The 20,810-nt window shown below is 44.1% G+C and overlaps 1 protein-coding gene across 2 annotated transcripts; it reads left to right on the plus strand.

The window, feature by feature from the left end:
* On the plus strand, positions 1-11,669 carry wipi2 (WD repeat domain, phosphoinositide interacting 2). 2 transcript variants are annotated; one of them, XM_012850373.3, is made up of 12 exons: positions 1-241; positions 919-1,001; positions 2,276-2,445; positions 2,523-2,619; positions 3,959-4,056; positions 4,217-4,309; positions 4,422-4,492; positions 4,618-4,731; positions 6,388-6,552; positions 8,595-8,702; positions 8,789-8,886; positions 10,335-11,669. In XM_012850373.3, the coding sequence occupies exons 1-12, from the start codon at positions 168-170 to the stop codon at positions 10,445-10,447; spliced, it is 1,284 nt and encodes a 427-aa protein (XP_012705827.1). In that variant the 5' UTR covers positions 1-167; the 3' UTR covers positions 10,448-11,669. The 2 variants fall into 2 exon arrangements, with proteins under 2 accessions (XP_012705827.1, XP_012705828.1); XM_012850374.3 differs by having other exon boundaries at positions 4,618-4,725.
* The last annotated feature ends 9,141 nt before the right edge of the window (positions 11,670-20,810 follow it).

Consider the following 20,810-nt stretch of genomic DNA (forward strand, 5'->3'; position numbering starts at 1 on the left):
AGGGTGCGCAACATCCCCCAGTGAAAAACAACAACAATCCGAACTGCGGGGCTGGAAACAGAGATGGCCCCGTGAAAAACGCAACACTTTTACTTCTTTTCCCCGTAAACATTTCAAGTCCCGCTGCTATTTTACCACAAACTTTATATGTCGACGGCGTCGAGTCCATGAACCTGGCCAGTCTGAGCGGGGATGCTGGCGGAAGCCAGCTTCTCTTCGCCAACTTTAACCAGGACAACACGTAAGGCTGGGCCGGGAGAGAGTCCGGGGATGCAGCGGCCTGTGGGGGCTTCCAGGCTAGCTGCTGTTAGCTTAGCTTGTACCTCCCAGGGCTCCTAACCGGGTGACAGGTGCTCATGTGAAACACGCAGGACCAAGTTTCTGTTTGTCAAAATGAAAATAAACGCCAGACAGGTTGTTAAGCAAAGCGGTCATTTAGGGTTTAATTCACCAGAGACTAGCTTAGCGGTTTTTTTTAGCTAACGTGATGCTGCGATGTCGGGGGCTAACTTTAGCCATCTTAAGTTAGCCTCTACTGGGCTTATTGTGGTGTTGGGTTTAGGTTACTGAGTGTTTTATGCTAAAGCGTCAGAAGTCGTAGCCGTGTAGCGTCGCTGTGCGGACTGACTGACATGTCGGTGGGATTCAGGGGGCTAGCTAGCTTCACAGCTGTTTAAAAGTGGTAAAAGCCCAACATGCCCACTGCATTTAGGTGCTGTGGTATGCCGTGGACAGGCCCGGGGTTCTGGCTGAACCAGCTCGGCCGTGTGGCTAAATGCCGCAGCGTGGCAGGCGGATCCGGTGACACGGAGACAGGGCAGCTCCATGCAGCCCCGGTGTGAGGGCTGGAAGCCGCTGATGCAACCCTCACACACTACAGCTGTCCCTTTTTTCCCTCTCCTCCCGGTGTTTCCGCAGGTCCTTGGCTGTCGGCACCAAATCAGGATACAAGTTTTTCTCCTTGTCCTCTGTGGACAAACTGGAGCAGATATATGAATGTAGTAAGTATTGTCTTTTTTTTCTCCCCAGCAGGTCATCAGGCATCACACACCCTAACCCACAGTCACGTGTTTCAATGGTTGTATGTAATGCAGTTTGTTTAGACTGGATGTTTTGTTTTTTTTATCTAAAATATCAAATATCACTAGCACTTCCTCTTGGACCTCTAGGCTGGCAAATCCTTCCTGTTCTCTTTTGCATTTTTTTTTTTATCCGTTTACCTATGGCAAGCCGCCGTGTCCCATAAAAGCATTCACACCCCTCATACTTTTTCACATTTTGTCACACCACAGCCAAAACCTGTCATGGAGTTTTACCTGGATGTCAGGCAATAAAACCAACACAAAGCATAGCGAGGCTGAAAAGTGGGAGAGAACTTAGATATGGCTTTACTAAATACTTCCTACAAATAAAACCGATGTGTGTGTGCAAGCCCTGTTTACTCCTGTGCAGCGGGATAAAGTCCAGTGCAGGTAAATGGCTTCGCAAGTCACCTCTTTGAAGGTTTCAGAAGGTTGTCAGAGAGAATCGTTAAACAAACGGAGTACAGGGTCGGTTGTGCAACCACGCCCCACGCTTTGAACATCTCATGAGGCATGGATTAATCCGTTACTAGAAAACGGAAACCGTGGCACAACTGGTGGGCCAAGGAGCCTAGGTTATCTCTGAAGGAGCAGTGGAGACCCACAGCTCAGGGTGGAGACTCCTGTGACAGGACAGCTGCTGGTTGTGGACTCTACAGCCTGGGTGAAAAAGGAGGAGTGGCAAAAAAGAAGCCATAAGAAGTCCAGTTTCCAGTTTGGCATAAGCCATATTGAGTTTAATTTTATTTACATAGCACCAATTCATCATACATGTCATCTCAAGGCGCTTTCCAAAGTCAAATTCAATAAGATTATACAGATTGGTTAAAAAGCTTCCTATCTAAGGAAACCCATAGAGTGACTATAACAGATATTTGGACACCAGCATAATGCCTGCTGGTGGCAGCGTCATGCTGTGGGGGATGCTTTATTCTTCAGATTTTGTTCAAATCCATGAAAAACATACAATTTTTCCTTACACTTTTATAATTACGTACTACTTTGTGTTGGTTTTTCCCCTGCATAAAATCCCAACAAAACATATCAAAGTTGTTGTAGGAATGTGACAAAGTGGGGGGAAAAAAGTTTCAAGGAGTATGGATGATTTCAGACTTAAAGGTGCAAAGATGCATCAACGTCGGGCCGATAGTTTCCGTTGCCACGCCACTGAGCCGACTGTTGCATCTCTGCAGCTGACACGGAGGACGTCTGCATTGTGGAGCGTCTGTTCTCCAGCAGCCTGGTGGCCATCGTGAGCCTGAAGGCGCCCAGGAAGCTCAAAGTCTGTCACTTCAAGAAGGGAACCGAGATCTGCAACTACTCGTATTCCAACACCATACTGGCTGTGAAACTTAACAGACAGGTAGGTGGAGGCCGGCGAGAACATTCTGCCGCCGAATGCTTGGCTCGTCCGTTCACGTTGACGTTGTTCTCCTGCAGAGGCTGATTGTGTGTCTGGAAGAGTCGCTTTACATTCACAACATCCGAGACATGAAAGTGCTGCACACTATCAGAGAGACTCCGCCTAACCCGTCAGGTCAGTTCCTAGAAGAAACCAGGTTAAAAAAAAGATGATGTCATTCATTTTGTTTACAGCAGAATTAAAAAAAAATGGGTCACTTTTTCTCCACAAGAACATGTACTAGAAGAATATTGGTGCATCTCAGTAAATTTGAATACTAATTTAACTTGGATAGAAAAGTGAAATTTGTGTGTTTATGTCTGTAGATTCATTACGCACACAGTGACGCGTTTCAAGTTGTTTTTAATGATTATGGAGCACAGCTAATGAAAACCACAAAAATCAGTTCCTGACAAAACGCAGAGCAGAGTCGCGTCTAAGGCTGCGTTCCCACTGCAAGTCTTAATGCTCAATTCTCATTTTTATTTTTCTGAAATCTGATGTTTTTTCGTAGGCCCTTCTCATTACTTTTAAAATTCTGGGGTTTCCAGTGTGAACAGTTTGCGGCTCCAAAGTGACCCGCATGTTCAATTCAATTTTATTTATATAGCGCCAATTCATGACACATGTCATCTCAAGGCACTTTACAAAGTCAAGTTCAATCATATTATACAGATTGGGTCAGATTATACAGATTGGTCAAAAATGTCCTATATAAGGAAACCAGTTGATTGCATCGTCTTGACAAGCAGCATTCACTCCTGGAGAAGCGTAGAGCTACAGGGAGAGTCGTCTGCATTGTACATGGCTTTGCAGCAATCCCTCATACTGAGCAAGCATGAAGCGACAGTGGGAAGAAAAACTCCCCATTAACGGGAAGGAAAAACCTCCGGCAGAACCGGGCTCAGTATGAACGGTCATCTGCCTCGACCGACTAGGGGTTAGAGAAGACAGAACAGAGACACAACAAGAGAGACAAAAAAGCACAGAAGCACACATTGATCCATTGATCCGTTGTTATGCTCTAATACGGCACTCATTAAACAGCCAGCTTTTTTAGCAGTGACCATTTTTAGCCTCCTTATGGAGACTTTGAGTCTGTCTGCAGACATCTGCCAACTCAGGCCGTAACATGGACATAACATCTCTGAATAGAGCGTCTTTTTTATCAGTCTTCAATAAGACTCAAGATTTTTTCAAAACCGGATATGGGGTTTTCTTTTGCAGTTAACTCATCAAAATTAACGCTTGACATTCATCACTCCCTGACCTTGTGTAATAAATCCGTTGAATTTAGCTCCGTAAAACTAAATTATTGATAGAAGTTCCCAATTTGAGGATATTTGAATTCATTTTGTTCCTCTACATTCACTCATTCCGCCTTCAGCTTTCCTGTTCTTGCAGCTTTAGATCTGAAATGTCACGGAGCTTCAGTTTTTTTCTGTAGTTTATTGTATTTTGTGCTTCTCCACAGGACTTTGTGCTCTCTCCATCAGCAACGATAACTGTTACCTGGCGTATCCCGGCAGCGCGACGATAGGCGAGGTCCAGGTGTTCGACACGGTCAACCTGGTAGGAAAACGATAACGCAGTTCCAGCTGTGCTGCTCTCTGATCCACTCTATGGCTGAATTATCGACACGCTCTCCTCTGCAGCAATTTAGCTGGAATTCTGTCTGGTTGTCGTTTTGTTATCTCGCACAGTCTGACGTAAACTGTGGTGTTTTCCTCAGCGGGCGGCCAACATGATTCCAGCTCACGACAGCCCCTTAGCGGCTTTGGCGTTCGACGCCAGCGGCACCAAACTGGCCACCGCTTCAGAGAAGGTATCCTCCCACTCATTGTCCTTGTGGCCCATTTCCGCCCGGAGCGCGGAGGCTTCCTCGTGTCCGCTTCCTTTTTCTCAGCCCGCGTCTCGTGTGCTTCACTTCCTCCCAGGGCACGGTCATCCGCGTCTTCTCCATCCCCGAGGGACAGAAGCTGTTTGAGTTCCGGCGGGGCGTCAAGAGGTAGGAGAGGACCGACGTTAGGAAATGAGCGAGGAGTCGAGTGTTTATTTTGTGTCCGTGCGTGTTAGTACGTGCTGAACGCTGGATTCTGCAGCTCCCTTGTACACGTGTGGGTCTCGCCTTAGGTGCGTGAGCATCTGTTCGTTGGCGTTCAGCATGGAAGGCCTGTACCTGTCTGCCTCCAGCAACACGGAGACGGTCCACATCTTCAAATTAGAGACGCAGAAGGAGAAGTATGTGTAAGTGCCTTCTTTCTTCCTCCTTTCTCTGTCCATTTGTGTTAATCCTAGAGAATAGAGTGTCTGCTGTTATAGAATGTAGCGCATCACTGTGTAGTGAGAGAAAAATTAGCCTTTTTTTCTTTCTTTTAATCAAATAAAATCTCAAATTGTAGTGTAGACTTGTTCCCTTTGGGGTTATATCTCTGAGCTTTGCACAGACGGACATTTGCCTGTGCTTCTTTGCAGAAGATGCGGAGCATCTCTAAACATCAACTTTCAAGTCTTGCCTCTATTCTCAATTGGATTTAGTTCAGGACTTTGACTAGGCCAGTTCAACACATGAACATGCTTTGATCTAAACGCTGCTTGTATGTTCCGAGTCGTCGTCTGCTGGAAGGTGAACCTCTGCCCTTGTTTCGTTGCTTTCTGCTGCGTTTCTTGGTCTCCACGATGCTGTTTGTTCTCTAAGGTTCTCCAACAAACCTCTGAGGCCTTCACAGAACAGCCGGAGTCATACTGAGATTAAAAGATTCCCACCAGTCCTTGAAATCCCTGAAAGTTTGTGAATTTGAAAAAATACGTACATATACGCGGGTCTATATGTCCTTGAATGTGTTTTTTGGGGTCAGTGATTTCCCATGGATCACGACCGATGTCATTATTTATTGTTTGTTTGACTCGGCATGCTGGGGTTTCCTGTCAACGTAATTATCAGCGCCTGTATCGGCGCAGGTGAATCTGTGAATCGGCAGTCACGTTGAGTCAGACTCATCAGGTCTGCACGTGATGCCATGCCTGGAAAAGGCAAATTTCAGGATGCACGGCTTGCCATAGAAAGCTATGCTGAGTGGTTGTCAAAGGACACAAAAACCAAACATTGGTGCAGAGCCGGCAGAAAATCAATGAATAGCAAAGCGTTGAAATGGGGTTTTAAACACCAAACGCTACAAATGGGGATGTCACGTTAGCAGCATTAGCGTTTACTATCGTTTTCCCGGTCTCTTACACAACAGGTAAAAAGTTACACAACACTGCAGATGACTGCACTGCAGATGAGTCCCTGATTGTTGGAATCACCGGAGCATCGTTATCAGAGATGAACTCATTCTGCTGCTAGTTTGGTCCACAAATGCAGGCAAACTGAAAACGTTTTATTTCAGCGACCAACAACGGAGCGGTTGACACGAGCGTGACGTTCGGGCATCTTTGCTTTTAACACAAGTCGTTAGTGACGGCGACGCGAAAAGTGGTTTCAGGTGGTTGATGGGAGGCGGGCGTGGCTTACGTTAGCGTCCGTAAAACAAGGAGGAGCACCAAAATCTGCCTTTGTGGAGAACGGTTGTGGGTTTTTCTGGTTTGTACAAAGAGCCCACGCAAAAAGAAAACAAGTCACTTTCACACTCCTGATTTTCTGGAAGGTTTTTACTGAGACCCAACACCAGGTTTTAACGTCCGATTTCCTGGAGAAGGTGTGGGAACCCTGTGTGTATTTAGTAATTAGGTGACTTCTAAATGCAATTGGTTGACTGGTTTTTATATACTGATCAATAGTTATTTCAGATATTTATTTGCTAAAAAAAAATGGAAACACTTTGTGATGTGAACAAGTTCAAGTAATTTCTGCGTAATAACTGTAAATGTAGCTCATATTGTTGGTGTGTTTTTTTTTCTCAGGCCAGCTGAAGAGCCCACGACATGGGGAGGCTACCTGGGGAAGGTCCTGATGGCGTCCACCACCTATCTGCCTTCTCAGGTCACAGAAATGTTCACCCAGGGGCGAGCCTTCGCCACCGTGCGCCTGCCCTTCTGCGGCCACAAGAACATCTGCGCCTTAGCTGTGTGAGCACAGACGCACCACCCCCAACACCAGTAATCACCAGGCAGGCTCTGATTACCTGTACCCACCTCATGGATTGGCTTGAAATGTTTTTGATTTAGTTCGAAGGGCTGCTGGCTACGTGATCCGGAGAAAAGAAACTCACCCAAAATTTGACAAAAACATGTTTTTATATGACTGCGTTATTTATTTGTTTTCAGAACGAGCAAGGGCGGCGTGGCGGAGAAAGCTAGAATTAAAGGGGGAAGCTCTGAAAACAGACGCTGCTAAATGTGCAAAACTTTACATCTTTTTCAGTAAAATGAGCTCGGGGGTTTGAAACGTCAGATGAGGACGACGGGTCAGGAAAGATGTTGCCTGCAAACCAACGTGATAGTTAATTACGTCATGTTATATAATGTAATGCTTCTTGCATGTCAATTATCGCCCGATAAGCACTACTACTGTCCTTAAAAACATAAAAAATGTGACATATATTAAAACATAATTAGAAATATGTCTCATTAGGGCTCAAGTTGCATTAAGTAGTGTGATTTATTTATTTTTTCATTACCAAACTGCACACAGTAACTGCATTTATTGCTATTTTTGAATTTATTGATATTTATTGATGCTTTCAACGAATCAATAGTGGAGAAAATAGCAATACTGGCAGTTTTTTTTTTTGTTTTTTTTTTTCAGAAAACCAAATAATTTGGATATTTGGATAAATCCAAATTCTTCTCACAATAAGGAATTTTTCAGGATAACAATAAAACGATGCGATAAAGGCCCAGCCCTACTTCAAAACTGGATTTAGTGTCAGAAGCAGAACCAGTACGCTGCAAAAAGGGAACTCAAAGTAAGAAACTTTTTCTTGAAATTTGTGTATTTTTCCTTGATTGGAGCAGCTAAATAAGACTATTTGCCAATGGAATAAGATTTTTGCACTTAAAATAAGAACAATTCATCTCCATCATCTTATTTTAAGTGCAGGATGTCTAATTATTTTATTTTACAGGTAAGAAATATTAATTCCATTGGCAAATATTCTTATTTAGCTGTTCAAATTAAGTAAAAAATATACTCATTTCAAGAAATTTTACTTGCTTTGAGTTCCCTTTTTGCAGTGTAGTGATGAGGGGAATCGCTCCTGTTAGTCTGGAAGAACGAGCCGAGCTGTTGTAACAGAGTATGAACAGACAAGCGCTAGTTCTAAGAAAACTGCTTTCTATACCCGAACAATATCAGTGACCCGTTATATATTTATTTATCATGAAATTTTAGGATAGTAAATACACAAAGCCCACAAGTGAAACGGAATAAGATGAAATCTGAAATAAATCTGCATATTCTTTTAATAATAATAAGTCGTTATCTTAAGTGGTCTGAGGTCTGAGTCTGCGTTCACCGCCGTCTGACCGCTCCGGGCGTCGCCTCGTTGTTCTCTGCAGCGAGCCTCTAAAACTCAAAGTACCTGTTCTTTAAACGTTGCATTAAATTTGTCCTGACGCATTCCGCCGGGCTTTCCCCCACCAGGTGTTTTTCCGTCGCATGTATTGCAGGTCGCAAACTTTGCATCGCTCTCATTCCAGTGTAAAGGTGCTACATGGCAGACGTGGTTGTTTAGGATTAGTAATTTCTTCACACTCCAGTCTTTTTGATTGTTTTATGGCTTCCAATTTTTGCAGGCAAGTAATATTTGGGCTGTTTAATTTTCGCCCTCTGAGTTGCTTTCAAAGCTTAAACAGCCTTTTGCTAAATGATTCGTCCTTGCTGTAGATTGCCCCTGTAGTTAGCCAGGATTAGGTTGCTCTTATCACTTTGTTCTGACAGGATTTAATCCTCCAGCTGCAGCTTTTTGCTGTTTATTCCTGCAAAAAGAAAAGTTAAGCTTTCCTCTCTTTGCACAATAGGACTGACTTCCTCTTGTTAGGCGGTCCATGTGGTGACATACAGTCCAAGAGCTGAAATGCTAATGGAGGGGGGAAATATCCTTACCAGTTTACAGCTGATCTGGCAACACGTTTCTGATGGATTTTCCTCTTTCACCTTTCTGAATTAGGATCCAGAAGATTCCCCGGCTCCTGGTGGCAGCCGCTGATGGATACCTGTATCTGTATAACTTGGACCCACAGGAGGGTGGGGAATGCACGCTCATGAAGCAGCACAGGTGAAGCACGGAGAGCGCAGAGTGATGCTTCGTCTTTCATGGAGCAGAGCGTGGGAGTTTTCACCTTTCTCTGTCCCTGCATGCAGGCTAGACAGCAGTGCTGATGCTCCCAATGAGATCCTAGAGCAGGGCTCACATGATCGCCCCCTTGTGGCCCAGACCTACAGTGCAGCCGTCACTAAAGGTACTTTAGAAATCCTTAAGCCCCTCAGATGGTGGTGCTCCATGTCAATAAAGTTTAGATTTATTGATATATTTATCTTTTGTATCAGAATTATATGATAAAATGTAAAAATAATAATAATAGTAATAATCTGAGCCCTTTGGACAAAGGTTTGAATCATATATCGTACAGTGTCGGTCACATTTTTTGGCATCCTCGGTAAAGGTATGTAAAAAGCCTTAAAATAGCCTCTCATTTTTACTTTATATTTTGCAATAGTCTCATATCTAACTGATAAATTCAGAAAAAATACATTTGTTCAGAAGCAACTTGTGTAAAAGTCAGATGAGAATTTTAATGATGGAAGAAATAACGGTGGACAGCAGGCGCAATGACTTGTGCCCCTAACAAACCCTTTAAAGTGAGTAATTTAAAGGGTTTGTTAGGGGAGGTAGAAAGTAAAATCTCGATAGCTCAGTTTTGAGTGCAAAACATCGGCAACGTCAGACACACGTCATAAAGTACGGCCCAGTTCTTCTCTTTGGAGCGACCCACACCAGCCGGGCCTGCTCGGGCTGAAGCGGCTTGTTGAACCTGTGCTGTTCAGGGACAGTGTCTCACCTTTATTGATGACGTGCAGTGTGAGGAAGGAAAAGGCCTTTTTTTGTCCCACCGTCACAATGCAAACGTAGAGTTTGGTCAACTCTACAGTGATACTAACTAGAACTGTCCTTTGGTCCACGGACTCCAAGGTTGAACACTCCGGGTGGGTTTAGTACCTCATGGATCTGTGGGCCTGTTTCTCTTCCAAACACCCAGGGAATCCTGTCAGTGCATGGCGTCGTCGTCTCATGTTACACCGGGAGATTTTAATTAAAAGTCTGGTGGATTCTGCCAGTAAAGTGACCATGGGTCTTCGTTGGGTCTTTTAATCAGGGTGACGACCCAAGTCAACCCAGAAATGGTTCACCAGACGCAGAAATCCACCTTCTCCCGCGGCGATCGCTGTCCCCAGACCTGAATCCTTTTAGAAAACCCGTCCGGTGAGCCGAAGAGGATCTGAGAGGTTGTGCAAACAGGGATGGTCAAAATTCTCTCTGCGTTTGATCAAAGGTGCTTTTGGGACGAGCAGAAATGAAGCGTTACCAGCAGCTGTTCCTCCACTAAACAAATGTACTCGATACTTTTCAGTGAGAGATTATGCTTCTATTGCAAAAGAAGAGTGAATTTTTTTTATAGCTTTCTACTCATCTTTACTGGGGTCTCTAATGAATGTGGCACCACAGTTTTTTTTTTTTTTTTTTTTTTTTTTTTATTATTATTATAACCCCTGAATATCAACATTTTCTTGAAGCAAAGGTCCTGTAAAATGAAATGTTAGTAATATGCAGCCACCTGCGCAGGGGAATAGTTAGACTGAGTCGCCGCTCTGATTGCCTCGGCATTTGAGCGTTGCTCTTGTTTCCCAGGTTACTGCGAAGAACAAGGCGCAGTCGGGGGGTCGGGGCTTGAAGAGGACCTCAGCGACCTGCGCCTGGAGGAGGAGAACGAGCAGCCGCCGCTCATCCTCGAAACCGACTGACCCGGCAGACGCCCGTAGCCCCGACGTTCAGAGGCCTCCTCTGGTGCTGCTGTAGAACACCAGACACGGGGAGGGGCGGCGGAGGGATCAAAGATTGGGGCGGGCGAGGTTGGGGGTTGGGGGGGGTGGGGGGGTCAAGAACCTGCCTTTCAGTCTGTCTGTGCGTCGTTCCGTCCACATGTGAATCAGTTTATTTTCCTCCCGCCCCGTTCGCCCCTTAGTTTGCCTGTGCAGGCCACAAATCTGGAGCTTTGCATGTACATGTGCCAACTGCTGCAACCGTGCTTCGCTGTGAACATGAGCCCCCCCAAACCCCCCCACCCCCCCGCGAGCGTGGTCAGACAACAATGTAGCCGTGTCTCGTTTCTTATGTTGTTTTCTCGACACCGTATATAAAAGCAAGCACTGTGTAACATTGAAAGCGATCGTGTAAGTGCCTCTCTGTGTTTTTTTTTTTTTCTGATCTCCGCCCGGACAGGGCAGGACGTATTTTCGTTGCTTGGAGTAAAATCCGTTCTCCCGTCGGCCAATCATGATCCGGCTGCAAGACATTTCCTGATCCTTTCGCCCCGGCGCAGAAAGAGCGCGGCGTCCTTATGGGGGATGACCGATTTAAGGGACGCGCGTCTGTGTGTGTTCGCCATTGTACAATAGCAAAACATCTGCCCCCCCTTTTACCTCATCCGAGCAGACCTCTCTGCCCTTCTCAGACCTGCACTCATCAGTTGATTTCTTTTTTTTCTTTTTTTATGACTGATATTGTTGATCGTTTTTAAAAATCTTAACTAATCAAACTCAATGAAGTGTCGTGCGTATGCGAACATGCATGTTGTTGTCGACGACGTGGTACTGTGCCCATCCATCGCAGACACATGAGCCTCCCACCCCTTCCTCCTGCTCTGTATCTCTACTCTGTACATTACTAGATGTGGTCAGATAATGCTGCCCCCTGGCGACTCTCAGTTCTCAGGGGGGGAGAAAGCGGATGTTTGACCATAAGAGGGAACAGTGGACTGTAACTTTGATCTGAAGGTCAGACTGAGCCTCATCAACTGGTCCAGGAAGCTGCATGATTCCCAGTTAATCCTTTTAGCGTCTCTGGTGGGCCCTACAAAGGACCGGCCCTGGGATTGTGGAGCGGCAGACATTTTCTAATGATTTTGTACAAAATGTAAGACGTTCATCTGAAGCTAAAATGAAAATAAAATTCTGTATTGATGTATGAGGTTTCGCTTTTCTTACGTTTCACATAAGCTTTGAAGAATGTCCGACTTAACTTGCAGGGATGATGTTTGCGGGGTCTTAAGTCTTAAACTTACCTCGCCTGCAAATATCTTAAATGTGTCTGGATTTTCCATGATCGGTCTCGAGACATGACTAAAAAGCATTTCCTGCTACTGAAACTGACTCATTGCTTGTTTAGGCAGATAAAACCAAAATAACTCAATAAAGAATCAGTGGGCTATAGATCAGGCTGCTGGCAAGGAGGCCTTCCAGCCTCATACACTGGCAGCTTATCACCATAGATGAAATATCCAAAACCCAGCAGCACTGCAGAAATGAACTAAAAGCAAGTATAATGTTCTTGAAACGACTGTATTTTTCCTTGATTTGAGCAGGTGCATAAGATTATCTGCCAATGGCGTAAGATTTGTACACTTAAAACAGGAAAGCTCATCTTTATCATCTTATTTCAAGTGCAGTATGTCTAATTATCCTATTTTAGGGGTAAAATACTCATTCCATTGGCACATAATCTTATTTAGCTGCTCAAATCAAGGACAAATGCACTCATTTCAAGAACATCTTACTTTTAGTTGCCTTTTTGGAGTGAGAGAAGTGCAAAAAAACGTCCAGAAATGGTTTGATTTCTGCAAAACTTTTTCCTTTTTAATAGCATAAACAATGTTTGACATTTTTTTGTTAAAATCTAAACGGAAACATTAGATTTTCCAGAGTTCATGCACTTTTTACGTTGTTATATTAATGTCTTATTTTTAAGGAGCATAATTGAAATCATTAGTCTTACGTCGTGGGAAGGTTTACAATTAGCTGGGTTTGGCTAAATCCAGTCGTCTTTAACCGGTTTAACGTGTACAGTGAGATGGTGTAGAAGTCAGGTTACCAAGGTGCAACAGCAACCAGGTTGCATAACAGGAGCAAAAAAGTCATCAACAAATGTTGACTACAGCTCGATGTACCTCGCCTGGCAGTAGGTTAAAAATAACTTACATTTTGTAGTTAACATCAGTCTGAGATTTAATTAATGGTCTTTAAATGTCTTAAATTTAACTTAAACTTGCAGAAAATGAAATGTATTAGATATCACAACTCATCTATTTGTAGAGGATCTCTTTCTAGTTTCATTCATGTAGAGTAAGAAAAGCAGAGAGAGTTTCTGAAATTAAATCTGGATTTGTTGTAACTTAGCTGTCTTTACATGATGCTATTTTTCAACCTATATTATTGATCTCTGTTTATGTGCTTAAATACTTCAGACATAGAATTTTTTTGTAACAGACAAAGCAACATAAATCCGGCTGCCTTTCTCCAGCACCTACAGACGCGGTTGCATGTTTGCATATTTCTGAAGCTTTAGCTGCAGCGTGTCTCTTCGCTGTTAAATCATGCCTACTCCTTGGCTCTGAGTGCACACGCTGCTTCCAGCTTCTCCTCCAGCTTCTCCTCCAGCTCGCCTCACTGTGTTCCTGGAGAAAAAGGACAAAAAAAATACAAAAATAAATTCTATTACTTCTGTTTCCTCTTAGCAACCTTCATCTAAGTAACAATCACTCAAGTTTTTGTGAGTTTCAGAGAAGACATTTCTATGAAAGTAAAGAAATTCCCTGGAGTTATTTTGTTGTTGTTGTTGTCTTTCTAATGTTCAGGACTGGCTTTTACCCATTGTGAAAATGTTTACATTTATTTCTTAAATTTGCAGGTCAGTACAAACGTCTGCAACCGTTGCTTCGAATGCGGCGGCTCTCAAAAGTATCTTCAGAATGAATATTTTTACCCCTAAAATAAGATAATTAGATATACTGCACTTGAAATAAGATGATGGAGATGAATTGTTCCTATTCTAAGTGCTAAAATCTTATTCCATTGGCAAATCATATTATTTACCTGCTCTAATCAAGGGCAAATACATTCATTTCAAGAAAATTTGACTTGTTTTTAGTTCTATTTTTGCAGTGTAAACAGCAGCTTGGGTTGAGATCATGATCATTTCACAACTTATCTCTGAAACTAATGTGGCATTTATTGTCTACGATTCAACCGGGAAAAAAAACTTTTTAGATGTCCACCATGTAAAAGTTCTCCTAACCTATCAGACAGCGAGGACTTGTCCGAAGGCGTCTTCGTGGCGCCGCCCAGGTTCTCTGTCAGATTCAGTTCTGAACTCCGGTCAGGCCAATCCAAAACATTTTCCTCTAATAAACTCATGTTGTTGATTTGTATGATGGAAAAACTATCATACAAATCAAACATCTGAAGGAAAAAGCCCTGATCATGATGCTGCCACTGCTGTGGTTCCCTCTCTTCTGGTGATCCTCAGTGTGGTGGTCGTACCAAACGTACCATTTGAAGTTGTTCCCCTAAAAGTGGCGGGTGATTTCTGGTAAACTCGAATGAAAAAGATTATTTCTTGCAACCGTTCTCCTTGGTCCAGAGACACGGTGGATCGAGGAGGATGCCGTCACATGTAGAAAGCAAACCATGCGGGTTGGAAATTCCTGCAGCTCCTCCAGTGTTGCCGCAAGGCTCCTTGCAACCTCCCCGACCAGCTTCAGTCACATGTTTTTTTTTTCCATCAGCTTGGTTTTTGTAATGTCCCCCGCTGTCCCGTATCCTCTCCAGTTATTAATGCTGAAATTAGTTCCATAGATGCTTTAACCAAGTCTTTGGTTTAAAGGGGGTGGACTCGGACGCAGACTGGTACAGCAGCTTTTTGCTGTTGATGTATTTTCTTCCAACAAATGTCAGTTTTTCTCATGGATTGTAAAGAATTTGCGTCGCATTACAAGTGGGTTGGGGTGAAAGTTCAGTGTTTTTATCACAAAAACGTTCCTTTTTACCAGCAGAACTCCTCTAAGATGGAGCAAATAGACAAAGGAGCGCTAACACATTTCTTGTTATTTCAGCCTTCTCTGTGTCTTGGTGCGCTGCCGTGGTGCCTTGGTTCTGTGTGCGCAGAGTGAATGGACACGTTAGGCATCAGCTGAGCAAACAAACGTGCGCACACGTTTGCAGAAAGCATCAAAAGCCGGGTCGTTCTGTTCCTGTGAGACAACGGCAGTACTTCCTCGTTGCAGTTTTTCAGCCTGCGTTCAGGATCCCGCAGTTTGAATTTACGCTTTCGACTCTGCGTGCGTTCTAGCAGTATTTTCTGTATTCTGCTTTTTTTGTCTCGACTCTTGACAGTAAAGACACCGTTAACTGAGGAAGAATTACAGTGCCGATAAGAAATAAACTTTGAACAATAATTTGAAATGTAAAAAGCAAAACAAAAAGTGAAATTAAAACGTGAATTAGGGCCTGGCGTGGGGCAACAGCAGCATAAGATCCAGTGTGGATTATATTGCTCAACTATAAACCCAGGATTTTTTTTAATCCAGTAAAGTCTCAAAGCACAGGTATAATATATTCTATCCATTTTGACCAAATCCTAAATAATTTACCCGTTTCTGATTTTTGATTCTTACAGACAGATTGAATAATTTCAGTGCGCTCTTCCACTCCAGGTGGGCCTAGTTTCCGGCAGTTTTCATCAGGTCTACACTGCAAAAACAGAACTAAAAATAAGTAAATATTTCTTGAAATGAGTGCATTTGTCCTTGATTTGAGCACATACATAAGATTATCTGCCAATGGAATGATTATTTACACCCATAAAATAAGATAATTAGATATACTGCACTCAAAATAAGATGATGAAGATGAATAGTTCCTATTTTAAGTGTAAAAATCTCATTCCACAGGCAAATCCTCTTATTTAACTGCTTAAGTTAAGGACAAATACACTCATTTCAAGAATATTAGTTATTTTTAGTTTTGTTTTTGCAGTGTAATGACACGACTGAAGGAGCTACCTGACGCTGGGCTGGATTACGAGTGTAGTAGAGCTGCAACACACATCAGTTCTAGTTTTGGAATGGACAAAGATGGCTAACAGTCTTTGTTTCATTACGGGCTTATAATCGATAGGGAGCTTATAAGGTCACTTACATTGCTTTGATTTGTCAATGGCTGATTGGCAATTTTATCTGCCACATTAAAAAAAAAAGGTGGGGGGGAGGTGAGCTGTAGAAGAAACGTGAGACAGAAATAAAAAGGTTTGCTTCCAGTTGGAGGACTGTCAAAATAGGAAAAATGAAGAGGGATGGGTGGGGAGTGTGAACTGCGCTGTTGTGTTCTGTTAGATTTTCAGGTTTCTGAGGAGTAATGGTCTCCCCAGTGGGCCTGAAGGGCCTCGTGATTTCTCCAGAAGTGGAGCTGAAGACATCACGAGCGAAATAATAGACGGATCACAGACGGAGGATGGTCTGGTTCGCTCATATTAGGTAATATTGTTTTTTCCCCGGCATGTGTCGTGACCCGTTGGACTTGGCTCTTCATTTTGTGTCATTCTGTTGGTTTTGTATTTTGAGTTAACTTTAGTGTTTCATTATGTTGCCGGCTTCAGTTAAGTGTCCTAGTTTTTCCTTACTGCCATTAGTCAGCGTTATCTTCGCTCAGCTCCCATGTTCACGCTCCCCGGTTCATTACGCTCACTTCTTCCTGGCCCCAGTAACCATCGTCCCGGTGTTTAGGCCTCACTGGATTCTCCCGTCGGTCCTCTTTATTGTTTGTTTATTCCCCCATGCTCCTCATTCTCTTCATGTTCGCATCTTTACATGCTTTCTTTCTCTTAAGTCCCTGTCTTCGGCTTAAAAAAAATAAGAAAAACAAGAACACAGTGTGCGGTTCTGCCTACCTCGTGCGTGTGCTGGGTCCACCAGCAACAAAGCATGGCACACAGTGTGCTTCTGCAAGAAAAGATGAATCTATCCTAAGACTTTTCACACGTCTTTAACCGTCTGGGCGATAACTGTCTCCAGCGCAGATTAATTCTGAAAATATGAAATATACCCAGCTTGTAAAGTTTAAGAAATTTGCCTCCAACGTGTTTCTTCTGAAGTGGGATCCATTTCATCTGCAGCACCAGGAGCTCAGTTTTAGAATCAATAGCACTGCAGCTTCATCGGCCTCACCTATGAGTCCTGGCTTTTTTTTTTCTTCTTCCCACATAGAAGCGGATGAAAAATGTGATCTCCTCCCTCCACAGCCAGCAAATTTTAGTTCATACCCCCTTGCTGATTCAGCACCAACCCAGACGAACAGTTCATACCGGGCCGTGCATCAAATGTCTCACTTTGGTTTAATGTTCTCTTCCTGGCTCGTGTGTTCATTCATTAGAAAACGGCACACAGATAAAGCGATAGCTGTGGTACTGTACCAAGCTCCCATGATTCTGGCACAGCCTGATCACGACTAACGGGGGAATAAGTCCACTCGCAGGTCGAAACGTTGGCACCAGCCGGCCTAAAGTGGATCTAAATGAACTTGCCCTGAAAGCAACGATGCAGAAAATCTATTCCGCATAGATCGCAGCGCAGTTTTGATCTTTAGCCACTTTTTAAAGTGATTCACAGAGAGCGAACGGTTGTTGAGCCTGACTGTCTTTGACTTTGCTCTAAATGATCTGGTCCCCGGAGAGGAGGAGAAGTTTGCGGCCGACAGAGAAACTCTGTGTCTCTGCATCTTTGCTGCCGAGGCTTTGCTCCCGGATCCAGCGACATGAACGAGCGGCCTTTTTGCTTTTCTGTCTTCCGAGGAGGAAATTCTTTGCGGCAAGGCCCCAGAAACAAATAACCAAGATGCTGTCTGAGACAGATGTTTGCTCTTATGTGACAAACATCGACTGTTCTTAATCCTCTGTGATGACAGGAGACGAGAAAGAGGAGAAGAGGGGGGGCAGAGGTAATGCGAGAGAGAAGAGAATAATTCGTTCACAACGAAAAAAGGATGTTGTGAACGAATTGTTTTAAGACAGGGAGGAGAAATGCTAACATTAGCGTAGCTCTACAGAAACTGGAAAACGGTGTCAGCAGGAGCAAGACAAGCGTGGAATACAGTACCTGAATGTTTCCAGTCAAACAAACCCCCGAATCTTAAGACCAAAGAGGAATTTACAAATGTTTACACTTCTCGCAGTTGGGAGGAAGAAAAAGGTCTCACTTTGGTTTAATGTTCTCTTCCTGGCTCGTGTGTTCATTCATTAGAAAACGGCACACAGATAAAGCGATAGCTGTGGTACTGTACCAAGCTCCCATGATACTGGCACAGCCTGATCACGACTAACGGGGGAATAAGTCCACTCGCAGGTCGAAACGTTGGCACCAGCCGGCCTAAAGTGGATCTAAATGAACTTGCTCTGAAAGCAACGATGCAGAAAATCTATTCCGCATAGATCGCAGCGCAGTTTTAGCCACTTTTTAAAGTGATTCACAGAGAGCGAACGGTTGTTGAGCCTGACTGTCTTTGACTTTGCTCTAAATGATCTGGTCCCCGGAGAGGAGGAGAAGTTTGCGGCCGACAGAGAAACTCTGTGTCTCTGCATCTTTGCTGCCGAGGCTTTGCTCCCGGATCCAGCGACATGAACGAGCGGCCTTTCTGCTTTTCTGTCTTCCGAGGAGGAAATTCTTTGCAGCAAGGCCCCAGAAACAAATAACCAAGCTGCTGTCTGAGACAGATGTTTGCTCTTATGTGACAAACATCGACTGTTCCTAATCCTCTGTGATGACAGGAGACAAGAAAGAGGAGAAGAGGGGGGGGGGGGGGCAGAGGTAATGCGAGAGAGAAGAGAATAATTGCCGCTGATTTCCCGGAGAGCAGATCAGAGGAGTGTTGATTTTCAGTGTCAGCACTCCCAACAACCCAGACAGATGTTTGCTCTCCCCCAGATGCCCCGTAACGACTTTGAAGTGTTTTCCCGCTCCCTGAACACATCATCCCGGTGATTAGACACCGCCAGCCACCGGCCCCATTTTCACACGTCACCGTGTTTTGACTTTCAAGCAGGTCGTCTCAAGGGTGGTGGTGGTGACTACAGGGCAACACACACCGCACGCGTGCTCGCCTCTTCCTCTCCACCACGAACCCCCTGCTGTTTCATCATCATCATCATCATCATCATCATCATCATCATCTTATGAACTCACACTGTTCCTGCATTTGTTTAAGCTCTCCACGTTTCTGTCAGCTAAATATTTCCTTTGCGTTTCTGAGCTGCTTTTGCGCTGTTGGTAGGAAGAGGAGACAAGTGTTGCAATGTGGCCTGTAGGACAGGAAGCAAAAAAAAAAAAAAAGGATGAAAGAGTTTTTTTTTAATCAAGGTTCTCCTGATTTGATCCCAGGTATCTTCCTGGAGGTCCTCATAAAGCCATTTGAAACAATCCCAGGTAAAACCCAAAGAAAATTGCTGCCTGTGAGCTGTGCCACCAACAACCCATGTGGCCGCACTTAAAAATAGCTTTTCGTCTGCATAGTTAGAAGATCGTAATACAGGCCGTGCTCACATTATTTTCTTGATGTAACAGGCTTTTCCCGAACAGCGTAAGCTTTTTTTTTTTTTTTTACTGTTTTCAAAGACTTTGGCAGTTCAGAGAGACTGTATTGGCTGCTGAAGCTTCCTGTCATGTAACGGGACCAGCTCTGCCCGTGCTCAGAGGCGCCCCTGTTTTTTTCTGGGGGAGGTGCACAGAGAGCAGCTGAAACACTACTAGTGAAAAGTTACCACGACCAAAGTGTCAGTGACTTTGTCTACGCACGAAAAAAGGATGTTGTGAACAAATTGTATGACAGGGAGGAGAAATGCTAACATTAGCGTAGCTCTACAGAAACTGGAAAACGGTGTCGGCAGGAGCAAGACAAGCGTGGAATACAGTATCTGAATGTTTCCAGTCAAACAAACCCCCGAATCTTAAGACCAAAGAGGAATTTACAAATGTTTACACTTCTCGCAGTTGGGAGGAAGAAAAAGGAGCAGGAGGCAAATTATTAAAGACGTAAAGAGGCTGATCAAAAGGTCAAGGAAACCTGCACACATATATGCCTTTTCTTTGCTTTTCTGCCATTCTTTCACAATGTCATTACACCCTTATGGCGAAGATACGAGCACAAGTCTGTCTTTGTACATGGCTGGACTGTTGAGTTGCTTTTTTGGAGGTCTGTGGCAGTAACCCAGGATTGAGGGACAAAAAGGTCAAGTGGATAACCGCGGATAAAATTCCCATGGGCCGAGCCAGAGGAAGACACCGGAGGATCCTGTAGCTAAATCAAGCCCCTCACTGACACTGGCTGGAGCCCAGTAGCTATCATATGGTGTTTGTCAGAGGAGCACTTTAAGGACAAAAAGCGTCTTTATAGGCAACGTCTCGATCACGCGAACCTGCCTGTTTGAGTTTTTACAAAGGAGTTTGAAACACTGGACACTGAAAGGTGAGAAGGGGAAAAGGGTTTATTTGCAGAAGACAACAATTTTAATCTGAATTATCTCGATGACTTCCAAGGTTACTGGCATGGCCTTGAGACCCGAAGAGATGTTTTCTACGCAGCAAAGACAAAGAGGCCCCTTAAATAACCGAGAAGCTTTTTCCTTCTCCGGAACAATGGAGCTTCATGAGGTCCAGGGGTGTCAAACCACATCTGGAAGGAGAGATGTGGAAGCTGACATCCCTCCAGACTGAGGGTCCCCGTCTGTGAAGTGGCCTCTTGGTCTTTCGACGCGACAAAGCTGCGGTTTACAGCATCCGTCTTACAGAGAACTTCCTCCAGGAGAATGAGGTCCCTTGTTTGGACTATGCCACACGTTTGCCAGAGCTAAATCCTGTTTAAAACATTCAGGGATGGATGGCAAACAAAGGTTTGCGAAAACAGACATCGGCTGCAGACTGTGGGTGCGACCTTCACCACATGGAGCCCCACAACCACCAGCCTCCTAGGAAGCAGGAATAAACAGCATTTTAAAGTGATTGACAGGAGCAGAGATGCTGTTAACGAGTCTTATTTCTGTTTGGGATGTTTTTGGATTGTGGTCTTAAAACTTTGACGAACTTTCTAGTTACCAACCACTCAACCTCTCTTGTCGGCTCTAGTTTCCTCTTTTCTAATGTTGAAGCTCTGCTTACAACCCTTATTACAATTCACTCGCACGAAATATGAGCACTGTATCGTTTCTTTGGTCTTAAGGTTTTGATCGGCAGCGTAAATCTTTTGAAACGGACCGTAGGCCTCTGCCTATTTCAAGAGATGCATTGTG

The sequence above is a fragment of the Fundulus heteroclitus genome, chromosome 16 (genome assembly GCF_011125445.2).
Source record: "Fundulus heteroclitus isolate FHET01 chromosome 16, MU-UCD_Fhet_4.1, whole genome shotgun sequence".
Taxonomy (NCBI): Eukaryota; Metazoa; Chordata; class Actinopteri; order Cyprinodontiformes; family Fundulidae; genus Fundulus; species Fundulus heteroclitus.